Source organism: Heteronotia binoei, unplaced genomic scaffold, assembly GCF_032191835.1.
Source record: "Heteronotia binoei isolate CCM8104 ecotype False Entrance Well unplaced genomic scaffold, APGP_CSIRO_Hbin_v1 ptg001331l, whole genome shotgun sequence".
Classification (NCBI taxonomy): domain Eukaryota; kingdom Metazoa; phylum Chordata; class Lepidosauria; order Squamata; family Gekkonidae; genus Heteronotia; species Heteronotia binoei.
Genome location: NW_026800237.1, coordinates 152,553 through 166,652, shown reverse-complemented (window position 1 = coordinate 166,652; position 14,100 = coordinate 152,553). Strand labels below are relative to the sequence as shown.

Sequence of the window (14,100 nt, the reverse complement as noted above, 5' to 3'; positions counted from 1 at the left end):
TGATAAGCACAATTGAACTCTAAAGGGAGTTCTGGCTATTACATTTAAAGGACCTACACACCTTTTAAATGCCTTCCCTACATTAGAAATAATGAAGGATAGGGGCACCTTCTTTCTGGGCTCATAGAATTCGACCTCCCTGGTCCAATCATTTTGAAACGTGAAGAGCATTTTGAGAAGAGTCATCAGATGCTATGCTGAAAATTTAGTGCCTCTACCTCAAAAAACAGCCCCTCTAGAGCTCCAGATACCTCCAGATCAATTCCCCATTATACACTATGAGAATCAATCTCCATAGTGAATTATGAGTGCCCAGCAAACATTTCCCTCCCCCCTCCCATTTCTGACGACTCTGAAACATCTCTACTCACAAGTTGCTGAATTTCCAACTTCTTCAAAGTAACACAGAGACACCATCCCAAGAGGAAGCCTTTCCCAGTGGAGTCTGAAGCCTCTGGAGATGGAAGTGCACATGTTGGCTGTGGGGGCGGGGCTTCCCCCCGCCAGCCAGCTGACTGGGAGCGGGAAGGAGCCTGGGAAAGCTGGAGAACCCCCACTGGGACCTGGGGATTGGCAAGCCTATTGTGCTCTGAAGTGGCATGCATATTGATGGTGCTACGTAAACAAAGCAGTATAAATTTCAGGAAATCTCCATTATCTATCAGAAGGTCATGCAGGGTTTTTTTTTTTTTTTAAAGTAAAATCAATGTCTGTACATGTTTTAGTTTAGGGAGCTATTGGAGCTTCGTCAGCTACCTTTTAGTAGGCCTCAGATTCACAAATTAAATTACCATAAAAGAAAACAGCAGTTGACATACAATTTAGTATCTGTATGTCGATTTTAAGTTTAAATGGCCTCCTATATGTAAAGTCCTGATTTCAGACTTTAATTAAGTTCTGTGCTGCCATAGCAGGATTCCGCGCCCCCCCCCCCCGAAGAATGTGAACATTCACCTCATATATTCTGATATTTGGTTGTAGTTACAACAGTTGTTGTATACCAGATCACCTCTGTGGATGAACATGTACCAAAACAATGTTGACTGTAGTCCAAAGAGTTCCATAGATTGATTCAAGCAGCTTTGCAAATTGCTTAGTGGAATTTTTGTTCCCTTTGGAACTGCTGATACCATACTGTATCACAATTTGCTTTTGAAACTCTCCACTTTAAAAAAGCAGTTTGGAGCCTGGCCATTTTAATTAGCAACAGTGTTGCAGTGTGTAGGGGAGGAGTATTTCTATAACCAAAGTAGTTCACATTCCACTGGTATCAAAGAATACCGGCATATGGATAAACAGCAGTGAATTGTCAGTCCACACATTTCTGAAATTTTGGTACATAAAATGCATAATTAAAACAGCCTTTTTCTTTCATTCATTGAGAGATGCTGCATAACTGGCGCTATTGAAAAAAATTTCGTCCCACCACCAGCCCTTACTGGACCAGTGGACAGTGTAAAGCTGGAAGGTCTCCCTAAATCTTCATCAGATATAAATAAATACCTGTAAATGAGTTTGTGCAATTTTGTGAATTTAGTAGCATAAAGGTTACCATCTCTTGACTGAGAAATAACTGGAGATTTGGGGGTTGGAGCTTCAGGAGGGAGATTGGCAACCCTAAGTAGCGTGCTTGTAAACTTACTTTTTTGTACCTATTGGCTTTTTTCTTGCTGTTTTGCTTTGTTGTTTTGAACCTTGGCAGCTCTTGAAAATTTTACTTTTTGTCTAGGAAGATGTTCAGAATGCTTCTTCCAGTTAGAAAAATCATGAATCCCCCCCCCCAGCCCTGTGTAAGGAACTTGTCTCCTTTTTTGTTTTGCACCAAACATTTGAGGAATTGAATATTACTCTGTAATGCATGATTAGTAAATTATTAAGGCTGGCATCCAGGAGACCTACAGAATCTTATAGAATGCCTAAATTTAATTTCTCAATTAGCTTAGTGATGTAGACTGTTTTCATCTTCTAATCTTCAGTGAAGATGAAGAGGGTATTATGGATCATCTGGATAAAAGCATTAAGAGGCCTACAGATCCTTCATGCTACCTATTCCCACTCATTTGTTTCTGTCTGCCTGAAGAGTGAACCTTGTACATTTTTATGATAGAAAGATTGTCCCATAAATAATTTTGCTTTATTTTTCTCTTGGGTGTGTGTGTTTTATTTTGCTCCCCCCCCCACATTGCATGATATGAACACCCCCTCCCCCCCCAGAAAAAAAGAGCTTCTCTTGTCAAAAGATATAAAATCAATCTCACTTTCTTTTTATTATAGGGTTAAAATATCCAAACCTGGCTTTGATTTCCAAAATGTAATAAAGAGTTAGTGGGGGATGAAATGTTAGCCTGGTGCAGATTTTCATTAAAAGTTGAAGAATAAAATTATATACAATCCTAAATACTCAGAAGTAAGTGCTGTTGAATTCAGTAAGCCTTATTCACTAGTGAGTGAGTTTAGGATTGTAACATTATAGGCAGAGAAACCATAAACATCTCGAAAACCAGGTGGTTATCCATCCCATTTTTCTACCTGAGAGAACAAATACTTTAAGCTCCCCCTTCTGTATTGTAGAAAAATACTGTTATAAAATATATTGTTTTCCCCAGGAAAATATAGTTAGTAGAAGGTCAGAAACTGTGACACTGGGACAGAAACAGAATCAGTAGTGTTTTTCTCAATGATAAAAACCTACCCAACCACACACAATTCTTTTTGTTTTTAATTTTTTTTTAAATGATCTTCCATCATATTTAGTTCAGTTCCAGTGCAGACCTTTATTGGCATAAAAGCAATTATGATTCAGAATCAAAAGTAGGTACAAAGGCCTGAAATATAGTAAGAACAATATATAAAGCAATCAATTAAAATGGCAGCCAATAATACTAATCAAAAGTAGACACCCAGCAATTAAAATACAGAAGTATGCTTAGATTTAATTTTATAGGCTTCTACTAAGAAATTCGCAACGCATGTAGTAATGTGGGGATTAACATCTTCTAAAAAATAGGTTAGAGTTTTTCTTTTAGCAAATATATTGTGTTGGAGATATTCAGCTAAAAATTGTCTATGTTGTGAGGCCAGGAAAGGACATTCTAAAATAATATGGGATATAGAATCAAGGACTCCTAATTCACATGGACATAATCTATTTTGGAGAGGTATCTGTTTAAACCTACCAAAGAGAACTGTTGATGAGATGGCATTTAAACGTGCCAGAGTAAAAGTCCGACGATGGAATGGGGAATCTAAAGTAAAAAAATAATGGGGTATCTTCCCATGTCTTTGGAGTATACCTAGATTAGCTGCAGAGCAAACAGTGAGGAGAACACTTTTTGTTATTCGTGATCCATAAGCCTTAGTTGACTATACTTCCTATTTCATGTTTGTAGCTTTTGAATACTTATAGTAGCATAAATCAAACTTGTTAATGTAAAACTCTAAACCTTGAATTAGTGGGATAAAGTAAAAAGCTGTACATCCCAATAAATGTAAAATTAACCGTTACGGATACATTACAGATTTTTTTTTTAAACTATATTGATAATTTACTTTATTCTGGTTTCTGTTCATTCATATTCAAGTAACTTCCAGGACCCATTGCAGATGCAATGCTCCACAATCAATAACCATGATTTGGCAACTTGGAGCAAGTGTGTAGTATTGTGTGCTCCCTCCCTGCCTTCTCTTTTCATGCTTTAGTCCTCTGCTGTCCTCATGGGTTGACACTAGGGCTGCTGACCTCTAAGTGGCACCTGGCGATCTCCTGCAATCACAGCTGATCTCCAGATGTCTAGACAGTCCCCTTGGAGAAAATGGCTGCTTCGGAGAATGGACTCTGTAGCATTATACTGTGCTAAAGTCCTTCTCATCCCCAAACCCTGCCTTTTGCAGGTTCCACTCCCCAGATCTCCCAACCCAGAACTGGCAATTCTAGTTGGCAGAACATATGACTATTACTGAATTCCAGCTCCTCTCCATGATATAGAAACCCAAATGTGTACTAAAAATCCAGTGAAAAATCTCCTAATCCAGCTATACAGTATATTTTAAGATGTAAAGAATGTATACAAATACAATTCTACAAATCAAATCAGTGTTAGGATTTGGATCTTCTGGTAATAAAATTGCATTTTAGAACATTTCTGATTCTGCTTTTAGCCAAATGAAAGTGTATATTTGCTTGTTTGATCAGTATGCTTTTGTGCTCTAGCTATACTGCGGCCTTATTGGGGCAAATAGTATAAGTAGGGTTGCCAAGTCTCAATTATTCCCCAGCGGGGGAATTTGGGGGGTGTTCTGGGAGGGGGCGGGGCTACCCTCAACACAATGATGTCATGTAGAATGATGTCATCACACTGAGAACGCAGCGCTGCACACTCACACTTTTTCCCCAGACATTTAAAGGAACTTTCCCTTTAAATGGTTGGGAGGGAAACAAGCGTTGGTGCTGCAGACCTTCCAAGCCCCGATCAAGGCTTGGAAAGGCAGAAGCAAGCAGTTTTTGCCTCTCTGAGAGAGCGGTCGCCGGGCTCAGCTACCCTTCCAAACACTGATTGAGGCTTGGAAAAGGCAGAAGATAGCGGCTCTCCTTGTCTCTCAGAGAGCGGGCGCTGGGCTCAGCTGCCCTTCCAAGCCCCGATCGAGGCTTGGAAAGGCAGGAGCAAGTGGCTCTGCTCCCTCATTCTGAGAGAGCGGATGCCTGGCGCTGTTGCTCTTCCAAGCCCCCATCGAGGTGTGGAAAGGCAGAAGGTAGCACCCCCTGCTCTCCCTGAGGGGGTGGGCTCCGGGCTCGGCTGACCTTCAAAGCCCCAGTCGAGGCTTGGAAAGGCAGGAGCAAGTGGCTCCCGCACTCTCTGAGAGAGCAGGTGCCCGGCACTACTGCCCTTCCAAGTCTTGAACGAGGTGTGGAAAGGCAGGAGGTAGCGCCGGGCTCAGGTGCCAATCAAGGCTTGGAAAGGCAGGAGGAAGCAGCTCCCACTCTCTCCCAGAGAGCCCATGCTGAGTGCACTTGCTTCTCAAGCTGCAAATTTGCAGCTCGGGGTAGGTGCAGTCTGTGCCCATGGGGCCACTGGGGGTGTGGCTTCCCCCGCCGGGCAGCTGGGTTGGGGCAGAAAGAAGCCCTTCAAACCGGGGAAACCCCCGCTTGGAACGGGAGGTTGGCAGCCCTAAGTATAACGGAGCCTTGAATTGAAAGGGCGTCTTGCTTTTCTTTTGTGAAATGGTTTGGAACAGTTGCAAGCATGCATGAAGTTTTTGTATGTGTGTGAAATAAAAAACAGTATAATTAGATCTGGTACAAGTCAAACTTAAAAGTTGGGATAGCTTTGCTATGTCACTTGTCTGACATTGTTTTTATAAGAGTGCACTGTTTTTCCAGATTATCAGACTTTGAACTTCATAAAATGTTGAATATGTATAATATAAGAGTTTTTCTTAATTTCTGCTTTAGGACGACGTAGACAGTTTAAACCCAGTTCTCAGGGACAACCCACAGCTTCAGGAGGAAGTAAAAATCTGGGTAAAGGAACAAAAGGTGCAAGAGATTTTTATGCAAGGTAATTTTGTGAAATATTTGTCTTTTAACTAACTTGGTCCATTGAAATTTTTACACAAACATAATAGGGTGAAAAATAATATTTGTAAATAGGATTCTGAATTTGTTTTAAATTTACTTCATAGAGTAATGTTCATGTTTCTGATTCTATGGTTTAATATGTAGTGAACACTATTCCCTCTAACCTCCACAGTGTTGTGAGCAGAAATTCTAACTCATGAGTGAAAAAGCTAGTAGCATTAAAGTTGTGAGCAAGTCTGCATTTGACTATTGCATAAATTAGTTTTTAGAAGATTATTTTATAACCTTATTAAAATATCAGAATAAATTATTTTAAATTATATTTAAACTATATTTTAAGAATAATTTAAACATTATAGAAAAAGATAGAATCAAGTAAAATCTCACCCACCTCTTTCCACTATATTGGTAGACCTGGCCTCTGGAGAACATGTCTTTCTGCCCCAGTCCACTATATTGGTAGACCTGGCTTCCAGTGAACATGTCTACCCACCCCTTCCCACGATATTGATAGATCTGGCCTCCAGAGAACAGGTCTACCAGCCCCTTTCCACTATATTGGTAGACCTGGCCTCTGAAGAACAGGCCTCCCCACCCCAGTTGGCTATATTGGTAGACCTGACCTTGGACCGTCACCCAGCACTGAGCCTCAGAAAACATACCATTGCTTGCCGGGGTGGGTGGGGAGAAGGACACTTGCAGTCTACTTTGGGTTTTTTAAAAAGTGAAATATGACAATCAGCATTATAGATCAAGTATAATAAAAGAGTTAAATCACTGCCAGAACCCTGCCAAACCTAAAAAACAAAACAAAACAGGAATTTGCTTAAAGTTATCAACCTGCCCAAACTATTTATTTATTCAGATATTTATATCCCACTTTTCCCTGTGACTCAAGGCAGCTTACAGAAAAATACTGAAAAGCATAATAGGGGTATGCAAATTGTGTGTGTGTGTATGGTTCTATTGTATCCTATGGAGATTGTTATAGTCAAGGGGCCCCATAGGCTACAATGAAGAATCAATCTAGGGGTATCTGGTGTTTTAGGGGGCTGTTTTTTGAGAATGAGGAAGCAAATTTGCAGCATAGTTGCTGGTGCCTCTCAAGAGTCTTCCCAAGTTTCAAAAAGATTAGAGCAGGGAGTCCAATTCTATGGGCCCCAGAAGGGGGTGCCCCATCCTCTATTCTTTCCAATGGACTGAAGCTTTATCTGAGGGCAGAAGCGGAAATCTGTGAGTGGCCTTTTAAAAATTTGTGCGCCAGCACCCCCTAGAACGTCTTAGAGGGAATTATGGTAGTGAATAGATTAATGGTTTACCGGTGCTACTGGATGTGATTTATTCTGATGTTAAAAGAGGATTGTTTCAATATTCAAATGTAATCACATGATTCAAGTTGGAGGGGGAAGGGATCCATCTAATCAATTCTGCTTCCTTGGAATTGCTGGTTATGTATTAAATGTAAAACTGTTATATATTATATATTATTATATACCAAAAGAAATGTGCACATTCTCCAGGGTTACAAAAGGATGTGTAACATTTGGTCCCTTTCTGACTCCTTGCATGTAACACCTGCAATGGCACCTCTCTGTAATGCTCTGAAATCATATGTATTTTGCTGCCTCTTTGACTTCCATAGCATTCCCTAATGATTTTCTCTGCTACCAAAGGATCCTGGGCTTAGACCTCTTAGTTTAACCCAAAGAACTTATTTTTAGTTATTTTTGATAGAATGACAGAACAGTCAACACGTGGTAGTAGCTGTGAAGAAAAAAAGGATCCTTTGCTCTAAATAGAACAGCTGTTTTTGCTTAAATGAAATATAGTTCATTAAGAACTATAGAAGCTCCAATGTTGTTCAAAGGTATATCCTTTCTAGGTGTTCCTTTACAGTTCTAGCTTCTTGGTTGCAAGATAGATGCTGGTTGTCTTCTTTTTGTCTTCAAGTTCCCTAAATAAACCTAGTCACAAAGACCTATTTTCCTCACTTGCCTGTTAGGGTAATAACCAGGGCCGGCACCCTAGGCTTGGCAAGGGAGGCACCTCGAAGCCTTCCGTGGCAAGGGAGGGCAGGCTCCGAGTGCATCCGCTGCCATGCTGCCACACTGTCCCTGCTCAGCCTCTTTCCCACACCTGCTGCCCTGGACTGCCAGGCTGGACAGCGAGGCAGAGGAGGTGGTGGAGAGGTGGGTGGTGGCAAGGGTGAGCATGGCAGCAGCAGGGAAGGGGCACTGGGGGCAGCAGGGAGGTGGCTCCTGCTGCCTGCCCCTGTGGCCAGGTGGCGCCCTGTGAGCCGCAAACGTGGTGTACTAGATAGCACCGGCCCTGGTAATAACTTCCACAGAAAACATACAGACTTTACTTAGTCTGCAGCACCTCACTCAGTCACTCCTCTCCTCTCTCTAACAAACTCAATCAATTGTACCCACCAAGGTACAACTAGTATCCAATCATTACACAGTTCACAGCACTCCTCTTTCTTACCTTAGAGGCCTGCATTTTAAATCACAGCAAACATACATAAAAATAAAACACTGAAAATATTAATGGAGCAAAATGTTACAGGGTGTCTGCTAGGAATTTGAAATGCCTTTAACCCTGTATCTGATTTTTACAATCCACATTGCACCTGCACTGATAATAGCAATGTCTTTTTCTTATTAGTAACACCATAACCTATATTACATTTTTGGATATATTTTCTGTGTAGATTTCATTGAAATATATTGATGACTTGATTTTTAATAAGTGAAAGTTTTAAAATAAGTTAAAAATTCTAGCTCTCTGTTTTTGTCATCTTCTGTCTACCTGGCACCATCCCTGGAAGCAGGTAAATTTTAAAAATTACTTTTTCCCTTGGTCCATGCTGCCAAACCACAATTTAGATGCTTGCAATAATCATTCATGGGTACTACACCAGCTTTTCTAGTTCTACATTACAGCTCTGTTTGTAACATTGGTGGGGTTTGTCAGTGTGGTGTAATGGTTAGAGTGTTAGACTAGGATCTGGAAGACCCAGGTTTGAGTTCCTGCTCTTCCATAGAAACTTGCTGGATGACTTTGGGCCAGTACACATTGTTAGCGTTGCTTACCATACAGGGTTATTATGAAGATAAAATAGGAGAGAGAAGAATGATATAAGGTGTTTTGGGTCCCTATCAGAGAGAAGGGTGGAGTAAATAAATAAGAAAATAAAATAGTTGTAATTACAATCATACACATTCAAAACACTTTACAGACTCTTAAAAACTCTGAACCAGTCTTAATTGTTCATGATTCACAGAATGGGAACCTGACCCTGTTAAATAGTGTTTGATTATGTCAAAAAGTAGCACCCTTCCAGACCACAGAAGACCTGTTTTACGTATTGCACTAGACTGTTGCATAAGAAAAGTGAATCTGTTGTCTTTCCGCTTGCACAGGACATTGTATCATAGCTTGCACAATCTGCTGCAAAGGCCAGAAGCATGACAGTTATAATAAATCCTGCTTAATACAGCACTGTTTATGCAAGTGTTTCCAGAACAGCAGTTCCAGCTATCCTACTAAGTTCTTTGGAGTCAACCCAGTTGATCCAGTACATTCATATCTGAGATTAAAATATGGATCCATGTTCATTCCCTTGGTCCTTAAACTGCACAGTCTTCTAAGCAGTTCTTCATAATGTGGTTTCTGGATAATGTGTTGGTGGTATTTGCTGTGGTTCAGAAATGCAAGGTGCTTTGAAGCACATTGGATTCCTAGGATTTTGACAGTGGTTTATTTTCCCAGGAAAGGGAGCCATAAAATTCACAGAGAGGTAAGAGAAAGCAGAGATGAACTTCTGCTGAGATAACCATTTGCCTACCTTGTATGACTGCTTTTTCTAATTCTATTTCATTGTCTGATTAAGTGTGCTTGCACACAAAAGCTCAGAACTTGAATAAAACTTCGTTGGTGTTCACAGTGCTGCTGGACTCTATTTTTGTTCTGTTGCTTCAGACAAGCACAGCAACCCACCTTGATCCATTTGTCTACCTGCCAGGGAAGGAAAGTTGGTTTGCTGTTGTAAAAACATAATCTGGGTGTTGAAATGTGTGCGATGTGAGCCCTGGGGTGATTGAGGCATAGGGGTTCACCTCGTGAGAGCCAGTTTGGTGTAGTGGTTAAGTGTGCAGACTCTTATCTGGGAGAACTGGGTTTGATTCCCCACTCCTCCACTTGCAGCTGTTGGAATGGCCTTTGGTCAGCCATAGCTTTGGCAGAGGTTGTCCTTGAAAGGGCAGCTGATGTGAGAGCCCTCTCAGCCCCACCCACCTCACAGGGTGTCTGTTGTGAGGGAAGAAGATATAGGAGATTGTGAGCCGCTCTGAGACTCTGAGTGGAGGGCGGAATATAAATCCAATGTCGTTGTCTTCCATGTGGGGCAAGTTTTCTAAAACTGGATTGGAAGAGGCTTCCTGCCTATGAAGGTAGAAAGGGTTGAAAAGACCAGTAATATCCATTGGTCTTGGTCCAAATGCTGGGAGTTGGATTCCCCTGCAGGGAGCAGAAGCAGGTCTGGATGTGCATTTGTTCCACAGACATCCAGGCAGGGATGTTAGAGATAACTGTTCTGTATTGTTTAAGCTTAACTTAGTGTTATGTTTTGTATTCTTTTCATTAGATCTGTAACCAGTAGGTGTGATAGCTATTTTTCTTGTCTGTGCTGTAGCTTAATCTGTAGCAATAAAGTCTTTTCCTGTTTAAGAAAGCAGACTGTGAGTCAGTTCCTCCTCATTTGGCCTTAGATCACTCGCTAATGCTTGCACGCATAAGTGCGCAAGTACACACAAGCGGGGCTAAGGTAATTGGGAAACTCTGCCCCTTGTATTTGCCCAGAGACAGCCTTTCCAGTGTTTTCCAAGTTATCAGCAATGTGGAAGGCTGGCTTCTTAACTTGGGATGGTGGCACAGTGAAAAGGACTATAGTTTACGTGACATGAACATGAAACACATATGTAAGCACATACAGGGCCAGAGTGAGTTTATGACAGTATCAGCTTTTCAAAGCAATGGAGAATGGCTGGCCATCTGTGGCCATCATCCACCCGATATGCTGAGTGTCCACCTCATGAACCCTGCCCCTTATGCGCCTCCAGAGGCCCCCATGTGCATGATTTCTTCTAGGGTGGCCTGCCTGCGGGTTCTGGCGGTGGTGGATGGAGGAACTGTTGGATTGGGAAGGCATGTATTGGCATTTCCAGGGCTGCAGAAGTCCACCCCCACAGAGCTTTTTTTATGCAAAAGTAATGGGTGGGTTTTCTTTTTCAAGCATGTCCAGGCCTTGATGAAAAGCTCAGATAGGTCTATCCTAAGCACATGATTTCTGATCTGCAGTAAACCTTGAACTGGGCTAAGTTTGGCATGGACTAGGCGTTTGCCTCCCCTCCTCCCCCGTGTTGCGCCTAGTTCCCCCCCTCTCCCTCCCTCCCTCCCTCTCCCTCTCATAAAAACCTAAATATCAGAGGAGCATGGTCATTCTCCTGTTGTTAGGGGGGGCTAAAAAAAGGTAAAAGTAAGGAGGAACGGTAGGTAAAGCTAGAGTGGGGAGAAGCAAAAAAAAAAAAAAGACAAGCTGAGATGGGGGGAAGGAAGGGGAGGGAGGGAGAAGGCGCTGGCTTCCAGGGGGAGAAGCAGGCAAAGTAGAGAGGTAGATAGGTGAGAAGGAAAGGGGGACAAACAGGAAAAACTTGAGAAGGGAGATTGAGGAAATAGGAGTCACCTCCGCATATCATCCTTGTTCTCCCAGTTATATTAGAAGAGAGATAAATTTATTTAGTCAAGTTGAATGACAAGATGAAAAGAGGAGTAGATAAAACTAAAATTACTAAAGAACAGAGAATCCTGACATGAGAGAAAGTAACTTTTATTGATTTGACAGTGAGTCTGAGCCAGACATTCCTATATTGTCCAAAGCACAATTTTGGGTTTTAACCTTACTTCAGCTCCCAGTTTGTCTGAGGAGCACCTGCAAAAGATGTAGCAATCCTAAAAGGTGAAGCACTGAAATTGAAAATGTAAAGAATAATTTGGTAAAGAGTTTATGCAGACAAATAATCCATATGGTTTCCACAGAAGTCAAAGATGATGGTAGTACAACATAGCCGCAATTTATGATTAAATTATGGTTTTAATTGCATGTATTTGTTTCTACGCTAAATTAATGCCATTTCTCTCCTGTTGTAGGATGTAAGCTAGAAGTTGCTTAATTTGTGGTTAATAGGCAATTTGTAACATATATGTCATACGTTTAGTTTCATAGCTGCTGCAAGAAGGAAAAAAATAGACTTTAGAGCTGCCTTGCTTAAACTACTCCCTAGGATTCAAATTTGTGGTCATTTTGGGGAATGTCTTGACCGAAGTGGGACCAGCATTTGAAAAAAAAAAGTGTTTCCACAGTAAAAGAATCTGACCATGCAAACAGCTGCTATATGACTTCTTTTCTATAGTAGGAATGATGTTTTTAGTTTTTTGGTTTAGCATTTTATAGGTTTTTTGCCAATTAAGGTTTTATTTATTGTTCAAATTTATATTCCACCCTCCCTGTGAGTGGGATCAGGGCAGATCACAGGGCGATATTGACTGACCATTTTATAGTTAACATTTTGAAAATTTTCACCACTCTTTGCTATTACAGGTTGCTCAATTAAAAAGTATCTCCTGAATGCCCCCAGGCTTTTAAGTAATTTAGAGGCTATCAAATATTATATTTGCATTATTTAACATTCCTTTGTGAACACAAAGCAAAATGTCTGGTAGATCTATAACCATGTGGGATGTTTAGTTTTTGTTATTTATGCATGCAACTTGTGTTCAGTGTGCTTCTAAAACCAGATCTGAGAATGACTTTTTTTTTAGGTCTGTCTCAAAATCTTTTTAAAAATTATTTTCTTTTAAGGTCCATATTCCTTAAACGGCTATAGAGTGAGAGTATACAGACAGGATTCTGCCACCCAGTGGTTCACTGGTATAATTACTCACCATGATCTCTTCACTCGTACTATGATAGTTATGAATGATCAGGTAATCATTTTTCTATTATTGAAAATAATGATAGGTAATTGCATTTTAGGGTTGTCATTATCATTCCTTTGTATCTTAAAATCAAAACACACATATTTACATTTTTTTTTAAAGTATTAATCCAAGAGTAAGTTTAATAGTCTGGCGTCCTCGGGGCTAAATTGGTGACGGGGAATATGCTCTTGTGCTAGTTCCCTGTTTGGAGAACTTAAATCCTCTTATTTGGTCATTATCCAACCAGTAAAGCAAGTGCAAGAAATTAAAGGAATTCTATCTGGGGAAGGTAATGGCAAACCACCCCATTAAAAAAGTCTACTGTAAAAACATTGGGATACAACATCACCACAGAGTTGGAAACGACTGGTCCTTGCACATGGGACTACCTTTTAAAATATATATCTAAAGATTAGTGTTTTGGCTGTTCTTTTAAATTTGTCATTAATTACTGTGGTGCACCACCCAATGATTATTTTAAGTGGCTGTAAATTCTTACTCTGAACAAAAGGAACTTTAATACTTAGATCAGCAGACCTAAGTATTCTCATGGTATAACAGGAGGAATCCCAGAAAACTTTCAGTTTACTTACTCTGTATTAATTTTAAAAAATCTGTTTTCTTTAGATGCCACATACCCCTTCCTCGAATCTATTGTTGGGGGTGCAATAAATTCTGTGCTTTAATATATAATGTGTAAGGGTTTTCAATGTGATTTTCTTTTGGAGATTACAAAATGACTGCTAGTGATGTTCTGGTAAGTATTGAATATGCTTGCTGTAAAAGGAAGGGATACATTTTATGTATTCCTTCAAAAACTCATGTAGCAATTCTGTTGCAACTGTCCATATGTAATCTTTCATGCTAAACCATCAATTTTTATTTACAATTGGCATCCATATGGAAAATGTAGACCCAAAACTGATAATATATTTTTTCCTTAGTAGAACCAAAACTGATAATATATTTTCTGTTTTCCTAATAAACCAGGTGCTAGAACCACAAAATGTTGATCCTTCTATGGTTCAGATGACCTTTCTAGATGATGTTGTTCACTCTTTGCTGAAAGGTGAAAATATTGGTATTACATCGCGGCGCAGGTCTCGTTCCAACCAGAACAGCAACACAGCTCATGTAGATATATTTTAAAATTATATTCTTTTTAGTTCTGTTTATCTGCATTCATTTGGATAGAGAGAAATAAATTCCTGTTTTCACTTAGGGTCACTATACCCGGGCTCAAGCAAATAGTCCCCGGCCAGCAATGAATTCTCAGAGCGCAGCACCAAAACAAAATTCACACCAGCAGCAACGGAATACTCGTCCAAATAAAAGAAAAGGTTCTGACAGCAGTGTGCCCGATGAAGAGAAGATTAAAGAAGAAAAATATGACTATATAGGTCAAGGAGGTAAAGAGATTGTTCCAAAGGTCAAACAAGTATTTTTAATGTAATACTGTACTGAACTAAAAATATTTTTTCCCT

At 40.3% G+C, this 14,100-nt stretch overlaps 1 protein-coding gene across 2 annotated transcripts in view; it reads left to right on the top strand.

The window, feature by feature from the left end:
• LOC132591035 (probable JmjC domain-containing histone demethylation protein 2C) overlaps positions 1-14,100 on the top strand; it is a 211,493-nt gene that overhangs the window by 158,247 nt on the left and 39,146 nt on the right. For both annotated transcript variants that reach the window (XM_060263908.1, XM_060263909.1), the window contains 4 exons: positions 5,450-5,555; positions 12,498-12,622; positions 13,607-13,750; positions 13,839-14,025. In XM_060263908.1, the coding sequence (XP_060119891.1) occupies positions 5,450-5,555; positions 12,498-12,622; positions 13,607-13,750; positions 13,839-14,025 (562 nt within the window). The remainder of the gene's footprint in view (positions 1-5,449; positions 5,556-12,497; positions 12,623-13,606; positions 13,751-13,838; positions 14,026-14,100) is intronic.